The sequence below is a fragment of the Arvicanthis niloticus genome, chromosome 19 (genome assembly GCF_011762505.2).
Source record: "Arvicanthis niloticus isolate mArvNil1 chromosome 19, mArvNil1.pat.X, whole genome shotgun sequence".
NCBI classification, from domain to species: domain Eukaryota; kingdom Metazoa; phylum Chordata; class Mammalia; order Rodentia; family Muridae; genus Arvicanthis; species Arvicanthis niloticus.
The window spans coordinates 41,805,783-41,823,327 of record NC_047676.1 but is presented as its reverse complement, the minus strand read 5'-3'; the positions used below and the strand labels follow the sequence as shown (position 1 = coordinate 41,823,327).

Below are 17,545 nucleotides of genomic sequence, written 5' to 3'. Positions count from 1 at the left end.
ATACCTGGAAATAGGACTTCAGTCTTTTTTAGTTGGTTCAAGATAGAGAATAAAAGAGAGTTCATGATCTTGGTGGCAGGGGAAGATAGACCTAACGGATGCTTGTAACCACACACTCCAACACAGATAGATCTCTGCCCCCAAGCTCATCTCGCAGGAGCCCTCCTTCTCCCTCCTAGGACACAATGCAGTGGGTATAAATAAGTCGTCCTAGGAAGGGGTGGGAATGGATACAACCCCTCCAGGCCTATAAGTAAAATAAGTATCTTTAAGACATCAACTTTTTAAAAATTGTTTATTTGTTTTTACGTGTATGAGTATTTTAACTGCATATATGTCTGTGTACAACATGTGTGTAGGGAGCCCTTGGAGCCTGGAAGGGGGCATCAGATCTCCAAGACTGAGTACCAGACAGTTGTGAGTTGCTATTACACACTGGGAATCCAGCTTGGGTCCGTTATTAGGGCAGCCAGTGCTCTTAACCACTGAGCCATCTCTCTAGGCCCCAATATCATCTTATATTGATTATCTTTATATATTTCTTCTTATCTGGATTTTGATATTTTTAAATGAAAAGGTAAAAATAATATAAAATGACAATTCAATTAAATCTAAATGTCCCAAGAACAGGACTCGGACATCAGGTCTGTCTGTCTGTCTGTCTTTCTTTCTTTCTTTCTTTCTTTCTTGTTTTGGTTTTGGCATAAATTCCCAGGACAATCCTAATGTGTAGTCAGGGTTGAAATCTAGGATGCCTTAACTCTGATTTTACCACATAGAATTCCTGACTCACAATGGTACATAAAAATGTGCTGGGTTTTTAGAAAGAGATTCAGATTAAGAAATGGTTTCTGATGTCGCCTTTTTAGTATCTTGTAATTGTATGCTGAGAGCTCTGGTATGAAGTTTGAACCAGCTTTGCTTAAACTATATGTCCCCAGAGAAGGCTGAGGGCAGCTTTAACTCTTAAGACGCCAAGGGCATGCCTTCCAAATTTGCTTAAAGGAGGAGCTACCTTCTTCCACAACTTCAGCTCTAGCCCAAAGGTTCCCAGCTGTCCGAGCTGTAAGCCTTCACATTTTATAGCTACCCTGTAGCTGATCTTTCCTGCTTTGTGGGTTCTTCTTTTTCCCACCCTTTATCTTCCCCCACTTTTCACCCCGATCACTAGATAGGAGAGCAAGAAGAATAGAGAGAAGAGGGGCTTGAGGGAGGAAGGGAGAGGGAGAGGGCAAGGGAGAGAGAGATCCTTGAATCTAATTTCTTTCTTCTTGGTTTTTCTTTGAGCATAACTACTAACAAACCATGACCAACCCCCTTGAACAACCAACAGCCAGACCTACAGGGGCTCTAGCATTTATATACCCTCTGAAATGTTCCCAGAATCCTAAATGTCATACAATTACAAAAACTATCTGCAGCAGACAAAACCTCTGCTGGAGCACAAGGCAAATTGAAGTCAGATGCTGCCGGGATTAAAACGAAAACATATATTTTTTTAATAGTATTTCTGTGTTTTTTAAAGAAACCAAAATTCCAGAATTGTCACTACATTTTACTTCTTCAGTTTTAAGCCATTAATTATGCTGGGTGTAGTAGGTAATTATAAACAGAGACATTTTCAATGAACTAAGTGCTTTTTGGGTCAGTGGCCAGGTTTTCAGGAGACCTCTCCTGCTCAGACCTAATCTTTGTAAGTGTTGGTGGTAGCCACAGCTTTTCATTTCCCGTGGAAATATAAACAAGTCTGCATCCCCAACACAAAACTTTCACTGGCTTCCATTCTTATGTTAACACATCCTTATAGTATATAGGCTGATTTAATTCCACAGTTTTTTCTATAACCCAGTGTCTCTCAGCTTCTATTTCAATCCCGTTTATTTGGCCTCAGATCATTAACAACTGTTTGCCAGAACACATGTTTTCCACTACTTTCAAACCCCCCTGTTCTTTCTACTGGAGTGGCTTTGCCTATGATGTGGGGAAACAGAAGTTCCCAGGATTCCAAATATCACACAGTCACAGAAACTATCTGCAGCTGGCAAAACCACGCCTTTGCTAGGGCAGGAGACAAACACAGTCAGCTGCTGTGAGGGAGCCCCACACCTGTGATTAAAACAAAGACTGTTCGTATACTATTTCTGTGTGGTTCCTTTTTTTTTTTTTTTTTTTTTTTTTTTTTTTTTTTTTTTTTTTTTTTTTTTTTTTTAAGAAACAAAAACCTCAAATTTTCACTCTACCACCCCTCTTCAGTTTGCTAATTTGGAGGGAATGTGCTAGTAAAATCAGCAAACACCTAGTCAATATATTAAACGTCGCTCTTACTCATAGTCTCTAAACTTTAGAATTGTTTTACTTCAATAAAAGAAAAGCCATTTCGCCCAAACAACTGTGCATTGTTGCAGAGGACCTTCTAAAGAGGTCCTGTGGAGGACAATTATATACCAGATTAAGTTCTAGTCATTGCTTTTATCAAGCAAGTAAGTAGCCTAAGACAAGAGCATAATAATTATCTCAAAGATTAAAAGCTATTGTATTTCAATTCCTTGTGGGCATCTTTGACGGCTAATCATCATTGTCAATTTGATTTCATTTTAAATTATCTAAGAGTCACAATTCTGTTCATATTATAATAGGTGACTCAATATTTGGCTCTCCACAGATGTTAGGTAGACATGTGGAGTGTCAATCAGAAAAGGAAACACAGAGGTCAGCAGTCTACTCAACACCAATGTCTCCTCAAAAGGCGTCACCAAGATGTGCTCGATCAGAACCTACTGATACAGGGTACGGCTGGAAAGCACCAGCTCAGAGTGTAACTCCATCTCAGCCTCTGATGCTTTAGAAATCTCTTTTCTGCTTAGTGCCCACCAGAATTCATTCTGGACCTGCAGGAAACAATTCTAAACTCTTTCTCAATATTTGAAAGCAGCTGTATGTTTACCAGCATCTGCTCCTCTTTCGTTGAACCAAATCTACTTCTTTACATGCTTCTCACCCCTCCCAGAGTTCCCACAGAGTGGCAAAAGTCTGACTCTCTCACTGAGGAAATGAACAAGGTAAAGATAGTCATATAGTTGTTTCAGAATAACAAAAGGGAAGTTGACATGATGCTTACCTATATTTAGTTTTCAGAGCTAACCAAACTAACCCAATTCTTTATAAAATTAATGTAAAACTTATACTTAACTTTGTTATAATTAACAAAGGATTAGTGCAATATATCAACATCATGGGTTCAACAAGAATTCAGTGGGTAAGGAAACCCATTTGCATTTGAAAATACACCCTAAATTGATCGATAAATTCAATTATCCCATCTTAAAGGGTGTATACGTTAAAGCAAGCAAGCAAACAACAATAAAACCCACATCTTTTAGAGAATCACTGACAGGGCATACTGTGAATGCCTCCTGAGTGCATGTAGTCTCAACACAAGGGAGAATGAGGCAGGAGGCTCACTAATAGTTCAAAGCCAGGGAGTTCCTGGAAAGCCTGGACTATTTACCAAGATCTTGTGTCAAACAGAAACAAAACCATCAAAACCTTAGGCATGGTAAAGCATGCCTGCAATCCAGGCATTCAGAAAAGAGGCAGGAAGATTGCTGTACATTTGACTCTTGTCTTCATAGTGAGTTCCAGGCCAGCCAGGATTACATAATAAGCAAGCCTCTCTTTTTAAAATTGCCTCCCTTTTTAAAATTAAGTAATCATTTAATTAATCAACAAATACCCAAAAAAATTTAAAAACAAAAAAGTATTTTCTAGAGAGGCATCTTTACTTGTTCCTGTGAGTTTATAAAGCTCCAAACTGACTCTGAATTATACTCAAGAACATTGGCATTCCCCTGGCTCAGAACCCAGAGACCATAAAGACTCTTCATCACCAGAGGGTGGCAATGTTGTTACATGGAGCCATTATGGTGCTGGGAAGGCTGGGACCTCCTGAAAGGTGCAAAGGCCTTATCTCCTTACAAATAGTTAGAGCCTTCTGAGTTGCCCCAAGATATAATTTCTCTACTGTCCCACAATACCCAAGATAACTGTGTGGAAAGAGAGAGGAATCTAAATTAGGAGACGACCCTGTAAATTATCTCTTTAAGTGATTTTACTGTCCAGCTGACAGATGTCTCAATTATCACTTCGACATCTGTCTTCCCACTGGATCACGTTCTTTTAAAGGACAGAGATATCTTTGTGGCAGGGAGTTTGCCATGCATAGTAGATGCAGAATCTATGGATGACCGAGTTTATTTAAATTCTCCAGATGCAATCAATTCTATTTGAAAGGATAATCTGTAGATCTTAGAATCTACAGGTCCCTCTGTAAATGCTCAGAATTAACTCAAGTGTCATGGGTGAGTTCAGTTACTCAAGGATCCTCAGAATAGAATATACTAAAGGAACTCTCTCAAATCCTCTGGTTTAGATTCTAAAAGCTAAAGGGCCCTTTACACTGACATGGTCTCTTCCACAAAAGGGTCACAGCTTAAGCAGTGCAGGTGTTAATCTGGCCTCAAAGCAATAGTCAACAAAATGGGTTCAGTAAAGCAATCAGTGACTTCCTAAAGAAACCCACAGCTCTAAAAATGGAACCCGTGTACTCGTAAAATCTAAGGAGCTCGGGGCACCCAAAACATTGCCAATAGCCAGCTGTACATCTGAAGCCCTAATGTTACCACTAGGTCCCCGAGATTAAATAGACAGTCTCTAGTACAACTGGAAACCAGTGAGGTTTTGGCTATGCAAAATAAGGAAAGAGATACCAAAACTTCTTCCTTCTGTTGTTTAAGTAAAATTAATCATTTAAAATAGTTATCTGGGGGTGGGGTTGGTTTTTAGGGGGATTTGTTTGTTTTTATTTTGTTTTGTTATTCATATGTGACAGCCACCAGAGTATTTCTAAAGGTCAGATAAGTTCAATATTACTAGAGTCAGCAGTCAGGAGTTGCCATGTGGAGATGTTATACAGTTTCTAAGCACACAGTGTCTGTTCAGTTCCTCTCACTGCAGACTGGACATGGTTCACAGGCAACGCCAAAAGGCACCACTGCAGCTCAGTTTTCATTTTCCTTCATCATTAAAATTTTTTCCTTTATTTTTCTTTTTACAATAACTGTATTGACAGAAGTCACTTGCTGAGCAAACCCAAAGTTCCCTTTGAATAAACCCCAGATCTCAGGAGTAACCTATCAGATGGCTTTACCCGTTGCCAACCTTTTCAGACTGTATATAAATCATGAAATATTTTCTTTGTGCTAATTTTCCCATGGCATATATTTAATATTAAAAGATCAGAATTTTCAAAATACAGTTCTTTGGCTTTTAGAATTTCAAGTATCAGCTTTGAACTGTTTCTTTACTTGTATTTGAAGTATTTGTATAGCTAATGACCAAGTAGTCACAAAGCAACTTAAAGGAGGAAAGATTTACTTTGGCTCATGTAACAGAAGGTTCGGTCCATCCTGTAGGCAAGGCATGGCAGGCAGAGTGATTCACATCACAGCAGTAAGGGAGCATCATAAAGAATCTGGAAGGGGCTGGGAACAAGAGACACCCAAGGACCCACCCCAGCATGACTTCCCCTAGCTAGAACCTACCTCCTGATGATCTCAGACCCTCCCAAACAGCACCACTCACTGGACGCCAAACCCCCAACGCATGAACTTTTAGGGAAGCACATTATATTTAAACCCTAACAGCGATCATCGTACAAAGCTCAATCTACTTTTTGGGTGATATAATACTAATGCAAAGTTGCTGAGCCACGTCTCTCTCAACATTTAAGAGGAGAAAAAGCTTCGCTAACTTAATGAACGTAAAACAATGTCAATTCCTTATAGAGAGTCTGATAAATGCAGTAGGGTGAGAACACGACCGAGACATTCCATTTTTTAGCCTGCTCTTCTGGCTCTTTCCACATTCCATGCATAGAGACACATAAAATGTTTTAGAATATGGTCGATATTTCTTCCCATGGTTCTTCCTATTCCTTCATGTCCTCTCTCTCTCTCTCTCTCTCTCTCTCTCTCTCTCTCTCTTGCGATCGTCTCTCTCTCTCTCTCTCTCTCTCTCTCTCTCTCTCTCGAGCGTGTGTGTGTGTGTGTGTGTGTGTGTCTGTGTGTGTGTGTGTTCTAGCATCTCTCTGCATGCAGCTGTGCATAGGCTTATCTGTTTAGGCTTCAGATACAGAGATAAGAAGTATTTAAACCTGCTCCCTGGGAAGAACAATACAGATATGATGAATTCATGGTGCTAAACAAGTAGATGATAGAAGGTAGACTCATACATACATACATACATACATAGAAGGATACATGGAGGGAAAGGGGGGAATGTGTTGTTCAATTATATAGACCCACTGGATGATGTTAGGTGGGTTTGTGACCTTCTGTTGAAAAGAAATGCTCCTGCCCTCATTTTGGATCCCAAAGGACCACCAGCCATTCTTTTCTTTGTGCCTGTGATTTCTGCAACATCTTTTCTCATTTCTGCAGAAATCCTTTGTAGCAGCTCCAAGGTTAGGACTAGTGATCCACACTTTCCATGGTTTAGACTGAGCATTTCTACGTAGCCTCTAAGAAAGAGTCTTCTAGTTCCTAATTGCTAGTTTCCTAGCAGATCCTAAGCTAAATGAACTTGGAAGTTGATTTTGATCAGCCTTGTAGGACCCCCCCTCTCCCTTCTCCATGCCTCACTTTGAGTTCCATCTCAAAATACTTCCTGGATGGTCTTCTAGCCAAGACTTTGACAGGATGCTTGTTACCTCATGGTGTGACCTGGAACGTGTCTGTCAAGCTCCGGTAACTCAAATGTCTTTCTCTGTCACTCCGTCACTGTTACTTCTGACTGCGTAGGAGTCCAGAACAATTTCATTGTAGAACTGTTTGCATGAAGGCCCTTTGAAGGCAAAACTATTTACAATAGAATAAGAAGAATAAATAAAGCACTTAGAGATAAACTTAACCTAGAAGGCAAAAGACTTGCACACCCAAAACTACAATGAGGTGCTGAAGTAAACTAAAGACGATGCCAACAAACAAAAAGATATCCAGGGTTTTCTGAGCTACAAAGGCTTATTAAGATGTCGCTGGTTCTCAAAGAAGTACAATCTCTGACAAAAACTCAATGGCATTTTTATAGAAATGGGAAATTTTGTTCTAAAAATTCACATGGAATCTCAATGAACTCCCAGACATTTCAGACAGTTTTACGAAAGAAAAACAAAATTAGAGAGAGGCCACACCTTTCCTGGTTTTACAAATTATAAAGCTGTAATAATCAGAACAATTCAAATATATCAAACAATTTTTTCCAAAGTGAAAAAAGGGTTTTAATAATCCTTCTTCTAAAAACGAAGGGACAGCCAATGACACATGAAAAAGAGGTTCAGCACTGGCAATCATTAGGGAACTGTAATTCAAAATCACAACTAAATACTCAGCCACTTTATACTCAAAGGGATGGTTGTTACAAAAATAACACACTTTCACACACAGTAAGTAAGCACCATGAGGATATAGGGAATTAGAACCTGTGAACAGATTTGGTATAAAATGGTATACCTGCCTTGAAAAACAGTTTCTTAGTAGGGGCTTCTATTGTTGTGATCAAACACCATGACCAAGAGCAGCTTAGGGAAAGAGTTATTTTATTTTACAACTGTCAGGTCATACATAACCTGTCACTGACAGAAGTCAGGACAAGAATCTGGAGGCAAGAACTGAAAGAAAGACCATAGCAGAACACTTCTTAACGCACATTCCCCATGGCTTACTCAGCCTGCTTTCTTATACAATGCAAGACAACTTGCACAGGGACGACACCACCCACAGTGGGCTGGACCCTGTGACATCAATCATGAATCAAGAAAATGCTCTACACAGAAAGGGATTGTGGCCCCATGAGGAGAGCAACAATACCAACCAACCAGAGCTCTCCAGGGTCTAAACCACCAGCCTGGGAGCACATAGGAAGGGACCCATGACTCCACCTGTACATGAAGGGGAAGATGGTCTTGTCGGGCATAGGTGGGAGAGGAGATTTTGGTCCCATGAAGAATGAACACTGGGGGGGGGGTGGAATTCGAGGGTGGGGAGGTGGGAGTTGGGGGGTAGGTGGGACATATCCTCATAGAAGCATGAGGAGGGGAGATGGGATAGGAGGTCCCTGGGTGGTGGAGGGAATGGGAGTAAGGGGATAAAATCTGAAATGTAAATATATCCAATAAAAAAAGAAGATAAAAAATTTTAAAAAAGAAGATTTTAAAAAAAGAAAGAAAAGAAAACGCTCTACAGACTTGCCTATACTCAAATCTTATGGAGGCATTTATCTCAATTGGAATTCTTTCCAAATGATTCTAGTTTGGGTCAAGTTGACAAAAACAAAACAAAACCAAAAACTAATCAACACAAGCAGTATAGTTGATTGCTAAAAACTGAACATAAAAACAATGTAATCACATTATTCAGTGATTCTACTTTTGAGGGCATACCCAAAAGAGCTGAGAGCAGCCTACCAAAGCAATTTGTGCACACATATTCACTGAGGCATTTCTCATAATAGCCAAATGGAAGAGAAGAAAAAGAAAAGCCAAGTGGCCATCAAGAGATGAATAAAGAAATAAATATGGTTGGTTCATATGTAGAAAAGACTATCACTCAACATTCAAAAGGAAAATTGGATGCATGATCCTCCATGAGTAAGCACACATTATACTGTGTGAACTAAACTAGCCACAAAGAGACAAATAGTGTTGATTCCACGCCTATATAAAACCTAGAGTCAGATTCACGGATACAGAAAGTACAGTCGTGCTTTCCAGGGGCTCGGCAGGGAAAGTGGAGGTTACGCTCTAATGGGTTCACAGGTTCAGAAGATGAAAACAGCTTGGAGATGGGTGGTGGTGGGTGTGCAATACTGTGAATGCCTTATGGCCAGAGAACTGTAGAGTTAAAAATGGTTAAAGCGGTAAGTTATATGTTATATATCAAACTCAACTAATTAGACCACTATCGGGACCTCATGGAATTATCTCCAGAACTAACCAATCTGCTTAAATCTTAAACCACTCAGGATAAACAAAGGAAGTGCATGACACCTCATTCTACCCCCTGTCCTCTTACTCTTCCCAGCCTCCTGCAGTCACAATGAACACACAGGTTAGATGTCCCAGTGTGACCCTGACCTGTGCAGAATGGGAGGGCCCTATCACTCCCTCAACGTGGTAATAATCGGTTAGAGCTAGTTTCCTCCCAGTGCATTAGATCACTGATTCCTGTGGAGCCAGTATCCATCTAATGCCTTATGTTTCTGTTCCTTGCAAATGTGTCACTGCTAGAATTGCCCTTGCTTAGAGCTCTCTCGCAGACTACAAAGAAAACTAAGGCTTATGCACAAGGTAATACAAAGTGACAAGCCACAAAATAAATACATGAATGAATGAGAAGGATATATTGGTACATGCAAGTGTTGCAGAGATATTGTTGGCCTAAGGTGTGGTGACTGTGGGTTTAAATGGTGTCAGCAGTTCTCAGCTCCTTCCTTCCCCGGCTCTGCTCTGCTCTCTGCTCCATCTTCATCTGGGGGGGGGGGGGGGGGCTTTCCATCCAGAAGCTGAGAGCAAGCTTCCCAATTCATGGGGAGTGGAACAAAGACACAGAGAGGGAGAGGGAGGGGAGGGGAGAGGGAGGGGGGAGGGGAGGGGGAGGGGGAGGGGGAGGGGGGGAGGGGGAGGGGGAGGGGGGAGGGGGAGGGGGAGGGGGAGGGAGAGGGAGAGGGAGAGGGAGAGGGAGAGGAACAGTGCTCTCCACAATTCCAGCTGGAGTGTATTTGCTTTTTACAAAGTCTAATGGGTCCAGAGCCCTGAATATGTCACCTCAGCCACAATGATGCAAATTCTTAATAGCTTCGTTCCAGGTCACATAGTCTGCCTCTGAGGCAGAATAAAATAGTCCACTGAAGCTGCTGTTTGCCTGAAAGTGGAGCTTTGATGACCACCCTAGAGTATTCAAAGTAAAACTAGCATCGGGGCAAGGGGAGCTTAGGTAGCAGAAAGGACAGATTCAGCCATCTTTCAATGAATCCCACAGGAATTTGACAGATTCAGATATGTTGCACATTAAATGTGATATTCAAATCCTTCTGGCAAAATATGTTTGGGATCCTAATTCTAGGAGGCAGTGTGGCTCCACAATGTGATAAAGATGCTGTGTGTATCTTATCGTAGCACTCAGTCATGAACTGAACATGAACCTGTTATTATGTAGCATGCAGCCTAGAAACACCCACAGTTGAGTCTGGTGTGATGGTCTACACTTGTGGTCTTAGCATAGGGGGAAGAGAGGCCTGCAGATCACCTAGGAATTTGAAACCAGTCTGATCTACATTGTGAGTTCCAGGCCATCAAGGGCTACACAGTGATGCCCTATCTCAAATCAAAGAAACAAACGGCTTGTCAGTCGTTTGCTGGTCACTGTTAGCCAGCTTCCTGACCCAGTCAGGCGTTTTCTTCCAAGGGGCCACTAGCAGTGTCTTTAAATGTGCACGTATAACTAGAAAGTAGGTCTATCTTTTAAGCTGGAGCCCTAGTTCCCATACCCAGAGACACTGGGAATCGTCTTAACAAAATGTCCTGACTTGTATGAAGATTTGTGATAAAATCTAAGTGCTATATGGCTTCTTTAGAAGCATTCAGCAACAAGAGCCCCCATTTTAAATATGTCCCTCAGACATGTAATGCTGTCTAAATAAGCTAAAATTTTTGAGTGGAGCAGTATAAGCAGCAAGTACTAAAAAATGCTTACTAAATGCCAGGCTGCTGTTCAGCACAGATGATTAATATTAACGCAGTGTCACTCCACCCAAGGGAGATAGTATCTAAGGGAGACAGTTGTCAGTGTTGTCGAGATCTCCTCCACTTTACAGATAAGGAAACTAAGCCAGGTGAGGCTGACTGGCCCACACTTCCACACATCTGGTTAGCACAAGCCTGGCTTGTACTCAAGGAATCTGGCTCTAAAGCCATCAAGCCAACTGCACGCAAGTGGAATTTGTCCCAGACACTCTTCGCCTGCCATGCGAACGAGCACGGGAGCCTGCTTCAAAATATGAAACACAAAAACAAATATGGACAAGTTAGAAAGTAGTACTCACTTTACAAAACGATGTTGTCGTACGTAAGCCGTCCTCCGTACGAGCTTACGTTGGACTGGCTAACTGGTTAAAAATCATTAATTGGTTTCTCAGAAATACTGGGACAGAGAAACCAAGCCAAAACTTTAGGACTCATGCCAGCTAAAGTTCAAAGAACCAAAAGGCCAAATATCCTAGTGTCCACATGAGAAGAAAAACACAACTTTCCAACTATTGAGATATTCTCTCTCTGAACATCAGTTACAAGTGTGGGAGCCACTCTAATAGAGGAGCTTGGCATAGCCTCCCACAAGGCATCTCCACAAGAGAGCTTGCCTCTTAGCCTTCTCTGTGCATTCCTGGAGTCACCTGAACCACAGTCTGTTGTCACCCTTGGCAGTAAAATCTGTTGGACCAATTCTTCACAAAGGCACACTAAACACTTGGCTCGCTCATCCAAAGCAGTTTCATACAACCTTAGTTCTCCTAGAAATAGCATCTATACAATACAAACCCAGGTGGTTGAAAATGAACAGGCTTTTATGGCTGGAAAATATGCAAAATGAGGTACAAGATGTAAATATAAATGCAACAGATGAACACCAATGAAAAGCTATTGCTCCCTCAAATTACAGTTGATGGACAGCAGTGGTGGACAGGTTATGAGGGGGCCACGTGAGAGCTAGTTCTGCATAGTAAAAGCTCCTAGTGAGAAGGAGGCAGCTACTGCTAGATGCCTAGCAAGGTAAGGATAGCCCCATCGTCTTCATTTCCCAGTCTTCAGTGCTCACCATGTACAGCAACAGGATAAGGGCATCTGGAGATAAAGTCAGCAAAGATCAAGGTGCAGAGCATCTCTGGAAGAGAGAGGGGGAGGGGTATAATGCTTTTCCCAAAGATGGATGAACTGCGGTACTAAGAAGACAGGTAATGGGTCCATGGATGTAGCTCAGCTGGTAGAGGGCTTACCTAGAAAGCTCATGCTTTTAATGCCCAAACAACTGCATAAAACCAAGCATAGCAACCCACATCTGCAAATGCCAACACTCGAGGGGTGAGGGTAAGAGAATCAGAAATCCAAGGTCAGCCCCAGCTATATAGAATATTCAAGGCCACCGTGGGCTACATAGGACCTTGACTCTAAACAAGAAACAAGCAAAAGAGAAGACATATAGCATGCTTCAGATCTTGAAGAATAGATTGAAACCAAGAAGATGGCCTTCTTCCCTTTCTGGTCTCTCTAATTTTGAGAAACCTGAATGGCCAAAGAGTCATAACATGTCAAAGAGTGTCTAATCCCAAGGCTCCTTGCCAACATAAGGTGGTGTTGCAAATGGCCTAGAGTGGACTACTTTTCTTTAGAAGTGTCCAGGGAGTGTGTGACTAAGATGACTCAGCCTCTGCCTGGATTCATTGCGGAGGGAGCTTTAGTGACTCATTTGTGTGGGTGATAATCTGGTCTGTGGCATCCTTTGAGTGAACTTACTCTGCACACTAACAAGAGCATCTGGTTCATGCAGGTGACTCATCTGAAGAAGTCGACCTGACCATGGTGTATCAGGCAGCATCGAATGGAGATGTCAACTCTCTGACTGCCCTGATTCGGGAGGACCCGTCTATCCTGGAATGCTGTGACAGTGAAGGTGAGCTATTTGTGCATTTTTTTTTTTTAAAAAACCTAGGATGGAGTGCTTTATTCTTTCAGAGATGGTCTCTTGAGATGGGCAACACTAATGAAACTCTTTTTGGCTGACCACACGATACTGCAGGCATCTTGCCTGTGGCTCTGTAGAATCCCTTGGCATTTCTCAGCATAATGGCATTGGACACAGAACTCCAGCACCTTTCAGTCATTATTCACTTATTATATTTCACTTGTTATTATGAAGTGGGTTGATTCCAGTATTTTTGTAGCAATGGCCAAGTGTGTGTGTGTGTGTGTGTGTGGTGTGTGTGTGTGCTTGTGGAAGCCAGAAGTCAAACTCAGGTGTCATTCCTAAGGTATTTTCCATTTTATTTTTTGAGACAGGGTTTCTCACTGGAATTTGGAACTCACCAAGTAAGTTAAACTGGTTGGTCAGTGAGCCCAAAGTATCTGCCTGTCTCTATCTCCTTGGGGCCAATATTACAAGTTCAAAACACTATGCCTGTCTTTCTTATGTGTGTTCTGGGACCCTACTCAGGTCCTCATGACTACACAGCAATCATTTTTGGGACTGAGCCCTCTCTTTGACCATCAGTAGTTATAACAAGTATCTAGACAGAAATGGATGTTGGAAAAATGTGTCGTGGTCCTTCAAAGAGTCAAGAATTAGGATGGCATCACGGTTGTATTTCCACCTCTATTCTTTCTAAATACAACTAAGAACTCTGGATATGATGACTAAAATAACTCTGGAAACCAAGAGAAGGGCCAAGTCCTGAGATTCAAGGACTGGCATGGTGGTGAGTTCTCTAGATTGTCTGTTTGCCTTGTATATCCCAGGGTTGGGGCTGAAGGAGCTGGCAACACAGAATGCCTCACAAGAGGGTCCACTTCCACCATTGGTCCAACACCTCTGTCATCTGTATGAGTTCTCACTTCAGAAGCTTAGAGAAAGAGGAGCAGAATATCTCAAAATACACAGAGGGGAGGGAGCAAACAAGAAAAGATGAAATTGAAAACAAAAGCAATAACAAAAATATCAAAGAAACAAGGAACAATTTGGAGCAACACTGACAAGAAAAACTAACTGAAGGAGATACAATTTTACACTCTTGAGAATAAAACCAAGGATAGCACTACAGACCCTACAGAAAGGCTGCACACAACTTCACACATGTAAATTTGACAATTTAGATTAAATGGGTTAATCGCTCAAAATAAACTGGGAAGAGGAGAGGAGCTTAGATTCTGTTAGTGCCTGCTGTATCTATACATAAAAATATCACAGTGGACACCAGGAATATACATAATTAATGGTTATTAACCTACAACTAGAAAATTAAATTCATAATTTAAAATTTTCTAAAGGGGACTACCTTCAGCCCTTGATGGTCTTATTTGAGTTCTACTATTTGTTTGTTTGTTTGTTTGTTGTTTAGAATTGTTTTATGTGTTTGAGTGTTTTGCCTGAATTTTGTCTGGGCACCATGTGCGTGCCTGATAACCCAGACAGACAGAAGAGGGTGTCAGACCTTCTGGAACTAGAGGTACAGATGATTGTGAGCCACCATCTGGATGCTGGGAACCAAACCCAGGTCCTTTGGAAAAGTAACAAACGTTCTTAATCATTGAGCCATCTCTCTGACCCATTTATAAAAATTTTAAAGAATAATCAGCATTAATTTTATATGATTCCTTTCAAAAAGAGAAAAGAGGAAAATACTTCTTAGCTATATTTATGAACTAAAATTACATTAATAGCAATACTTGATAAAAATCATGAACTAGCTAGTTAAAGCAGAAAAATCATATCAGTTGGCACAAAAGCATTTCACAGAATTCAATACACATCCATAATTTTAAATCTCAGAAAGCAGAATTGGAAAGGAACTTTCTCAGCGTGACAGAGAACAAAGCCAGGCACAGTGAGGTGAGCCTATATTTCTATCCACTCGGGAGGCTAAAGCACAAGAGTCATGCGTTCAAGTCTATGCCAGGAATTTTCTTTTCTAAGATTATCTAGAGTATTACTAAGTTGGTAAAGACTGAATGTTTTGAATCCGAGATAGGGAACACAGAAGGAATGCCCACTCTCAGCACTTAATTTCAATGCAATATAAATTCAAAAGGCTAGAACTGAAGGCAAGAAAAGGAAATGCACACACACAAGAGAACAACAGAAACGTCTGTTTTTCACACAACTTAACTATCACTAAAGACAATTCTAAGGTGTGAATTCAGAGATCGAAGGTACAAGATGAGGACATAAACCTAACCCAGATGGATTAGAGACAAAATGTACAGGCAAAATGTCACAATCTGAAAGAAAATATGGAAGCCTGTCTCTGTGTGCAGCCAGTTTGTCAGTACATACTTATTAAATATCTTGGCCCTCCCCACCAACGTACAATGTCACCCGAATTATACAGCAAGCTCCATGCAAGTCTGAGTGTTTCTCAAACTCTCCTTTCTAAACTGTTGAGAAATTTCTTGTTTTAGTTGTCATAACTTTATAATAAGTATTGTCTGCTAATAAGGTAATTTTCTGTTCTTTGTTCTCTGAAGAAATTTGTATAGAAAGTACAATCTCAACTAGTCAGAAAGAACATGTAATTTTATACAAATATAATGTAAAATTAATTTTTTTATTTACTGAATATTTCAGATTTACAAATTGTTTCATTTTCTTATTCGTATGTCCTTTCTTTCCCCCTCTTATGGTTGTACTTATCTCTCTTTTTTTTTAACTTTTAACATTTATTTGTTTAGTTTTGGTTTTTCAAGACAAGATTTCTCTGTGTAGCCCTGGCTAACCTGGAACGCACTTTGTAAACCAGCCTGGCCTTGGTTTAGGGATCTGCCTGCCTTGTTTTCCTCTGAAGTGCTTGAACCACCAGGAGGCTTGTAACCACTTGATAGGAAGGGAGACAGGGAGGAAGAAAGGGAATGGAAAAAGGAAGTAGGGAAGGATGGAAGAAGGAAGGGATTAGGGAAGACAAGGAGGAAGAAGGGAGGGGGAGGAAGAACTACTGTTCTAAGAATCGCTTCATTGCTGCTTCAATATTAAAAAGGAGAGAGCTGTCATGTTCAGGGAGCATGGCAGTCAGAGATCCATCGATTCTCAGGGGTCTCTGTGGACCATAGCTGGGTTCACCCAAGCTCAACATGGGTCTCCAGCTCAACAGAATCTAAGCACATGTCAGTTCAGCAAGGGGTTGGATCCAAGCTTGGCGTCTTGGTCTGAAGGAATGTGACACTCCTTGCTTGTTCCAACATCCCTTCAAAGTTAAACAAAATGTGCCCATTGATCTCAAGAAAACACACTGAAAAACAAAATGTCTCCAATTGTGTTGTTGATTCATAAAGAGTCTGGTGCGGGGGTCCTACTGAGAATTTGTATAGCCCAATGCTAGGCTACTGCCCACCCAGCATGACCACCTGCTTCCTCTAAAAGGTGCTGAACCTGGTTACCTGGGTGGACCAAGAGCTCTGCAGGTCCAGGCTCTGCACCTACTTCAGCTTAGTCAGTCCGGGTGAACTTACCTGGGAGATCTGGAGTTATTCATATCCCTGAGGCAACAATAGCCAGTTTTGGTCACCTGTCCAAAGTGTTTTAATTCACCAACTACTACAGAGAACTGAGCATGTGGAAAGGTGTTGTGGCCTTTACTCTGCCTCAACGCTTTGGGGCTAAGTGCTCTCTGGTCAAGAGAGAGAGTGGGGCTGCAGGGGCAGGGGACTCGAAGAATGGAAACAAGACAGGGTGTGATCAAGTCTCTTTTATTGAAGGGAATTCTGAGGTATTTATATACACAAGCAGGAGAACACAGGTGAAAGCACTTTACCACGTGCACCATACAGCTGAGGTCACTAAACAGCAAAACAAGCTATGTGGGATAAACAATATATTTATCAGAGTGTGCTTCAGCTGTTATAGGCTTTTGACAACCAAGTCTTTCATCAGGGTATATGGTTCCAGATGGCTGCAAAGTTGATCTAGCCGCTTTCTACTAAAGTCGGCTCCCAACAGAAAGGGGAGAGTCACAGACAGCTGAGGGGAGGGAGCCAAAGGCATCGCTTATGTAAACAGAAACCATCATCTTGGGCTCTCCTCAGCCCCACAAAATCCGGCAGTTGGATTTGTGCTACAGGAAACCAGAATGAATGAAAGGACCAACAGTTTGCTCATAAATCCCGAAAGCTAAACATTTATAAAGGCTGTTGAAATGTCTCATTCCAGGATGCACGCCCTTGATGCACGCGGTCTCGGGACGTCAAGTGGACACAGTGAAATTGCTGCTGAAGATGGGCGCCAACATTAACACACAGGATGCATTTGGCCGCACCAGTTTATGCCTGGCAACCTACCTGGTACCAACCTTGTTTGTTAATGGGGCTACAGAACAAGATGTCATGTGGATTCTACACACAGAATGGTGCCTATGGGCCGATACAGTAGGTTAACAAGAATAGGACTTTAGGTTTTACTCATGATCCTCAAGGCTTGTATGGGTCATAAGTACATTTATGTATGTATGTATGTATGTATGTATATGTATGTATGCTTTTCTAGACAAGGTTTCTCCGTGAAGCCCTGGCTGTCCTGGAACTCGCTCTGTAACTCACAAGTCATAGAGGTGATGTGACCACCAGGAAAAATGTTGTTTTCTATCTCATCATCAGAATTTCACTTGAGACATTTCTGGCCCTTGTTGGTATTTCTAGCAAGGCTGCCATAAATAACCCCCAGAGGGTGGTAACAATTTG

At 41.5% G+C, this 17,545-nt stretch overlaps 1 protein-coding gene across 2 annotated transcripts in view; it reads left to right on the top strand.

The window, feature by feature from the left end:
- Window positions 1-17,545, top strand: part of Ankrd55 (ankyrin repeat domain 55) — an 89,838-nt gene that overhangs the window by 12,391 nt on the left and 59,902 nt on the right. For both annotated transcript variants that reach the window (XM_034523215.2, XM_076916209.1), the window contains exons 2-3: window positions 12,654-12,776; window positions 17,019-17,149. In XM_034523215.2, coding sequence (XP_034379106.1) covers window positions 12,654-12,776; window positions 17,019-17,149 — 254 coding nt within the window. The remainder of the gene's footprint in view (window positions 1-12,653; window positions 12,777-17,018; window positions 17,150-17,545) is intronic.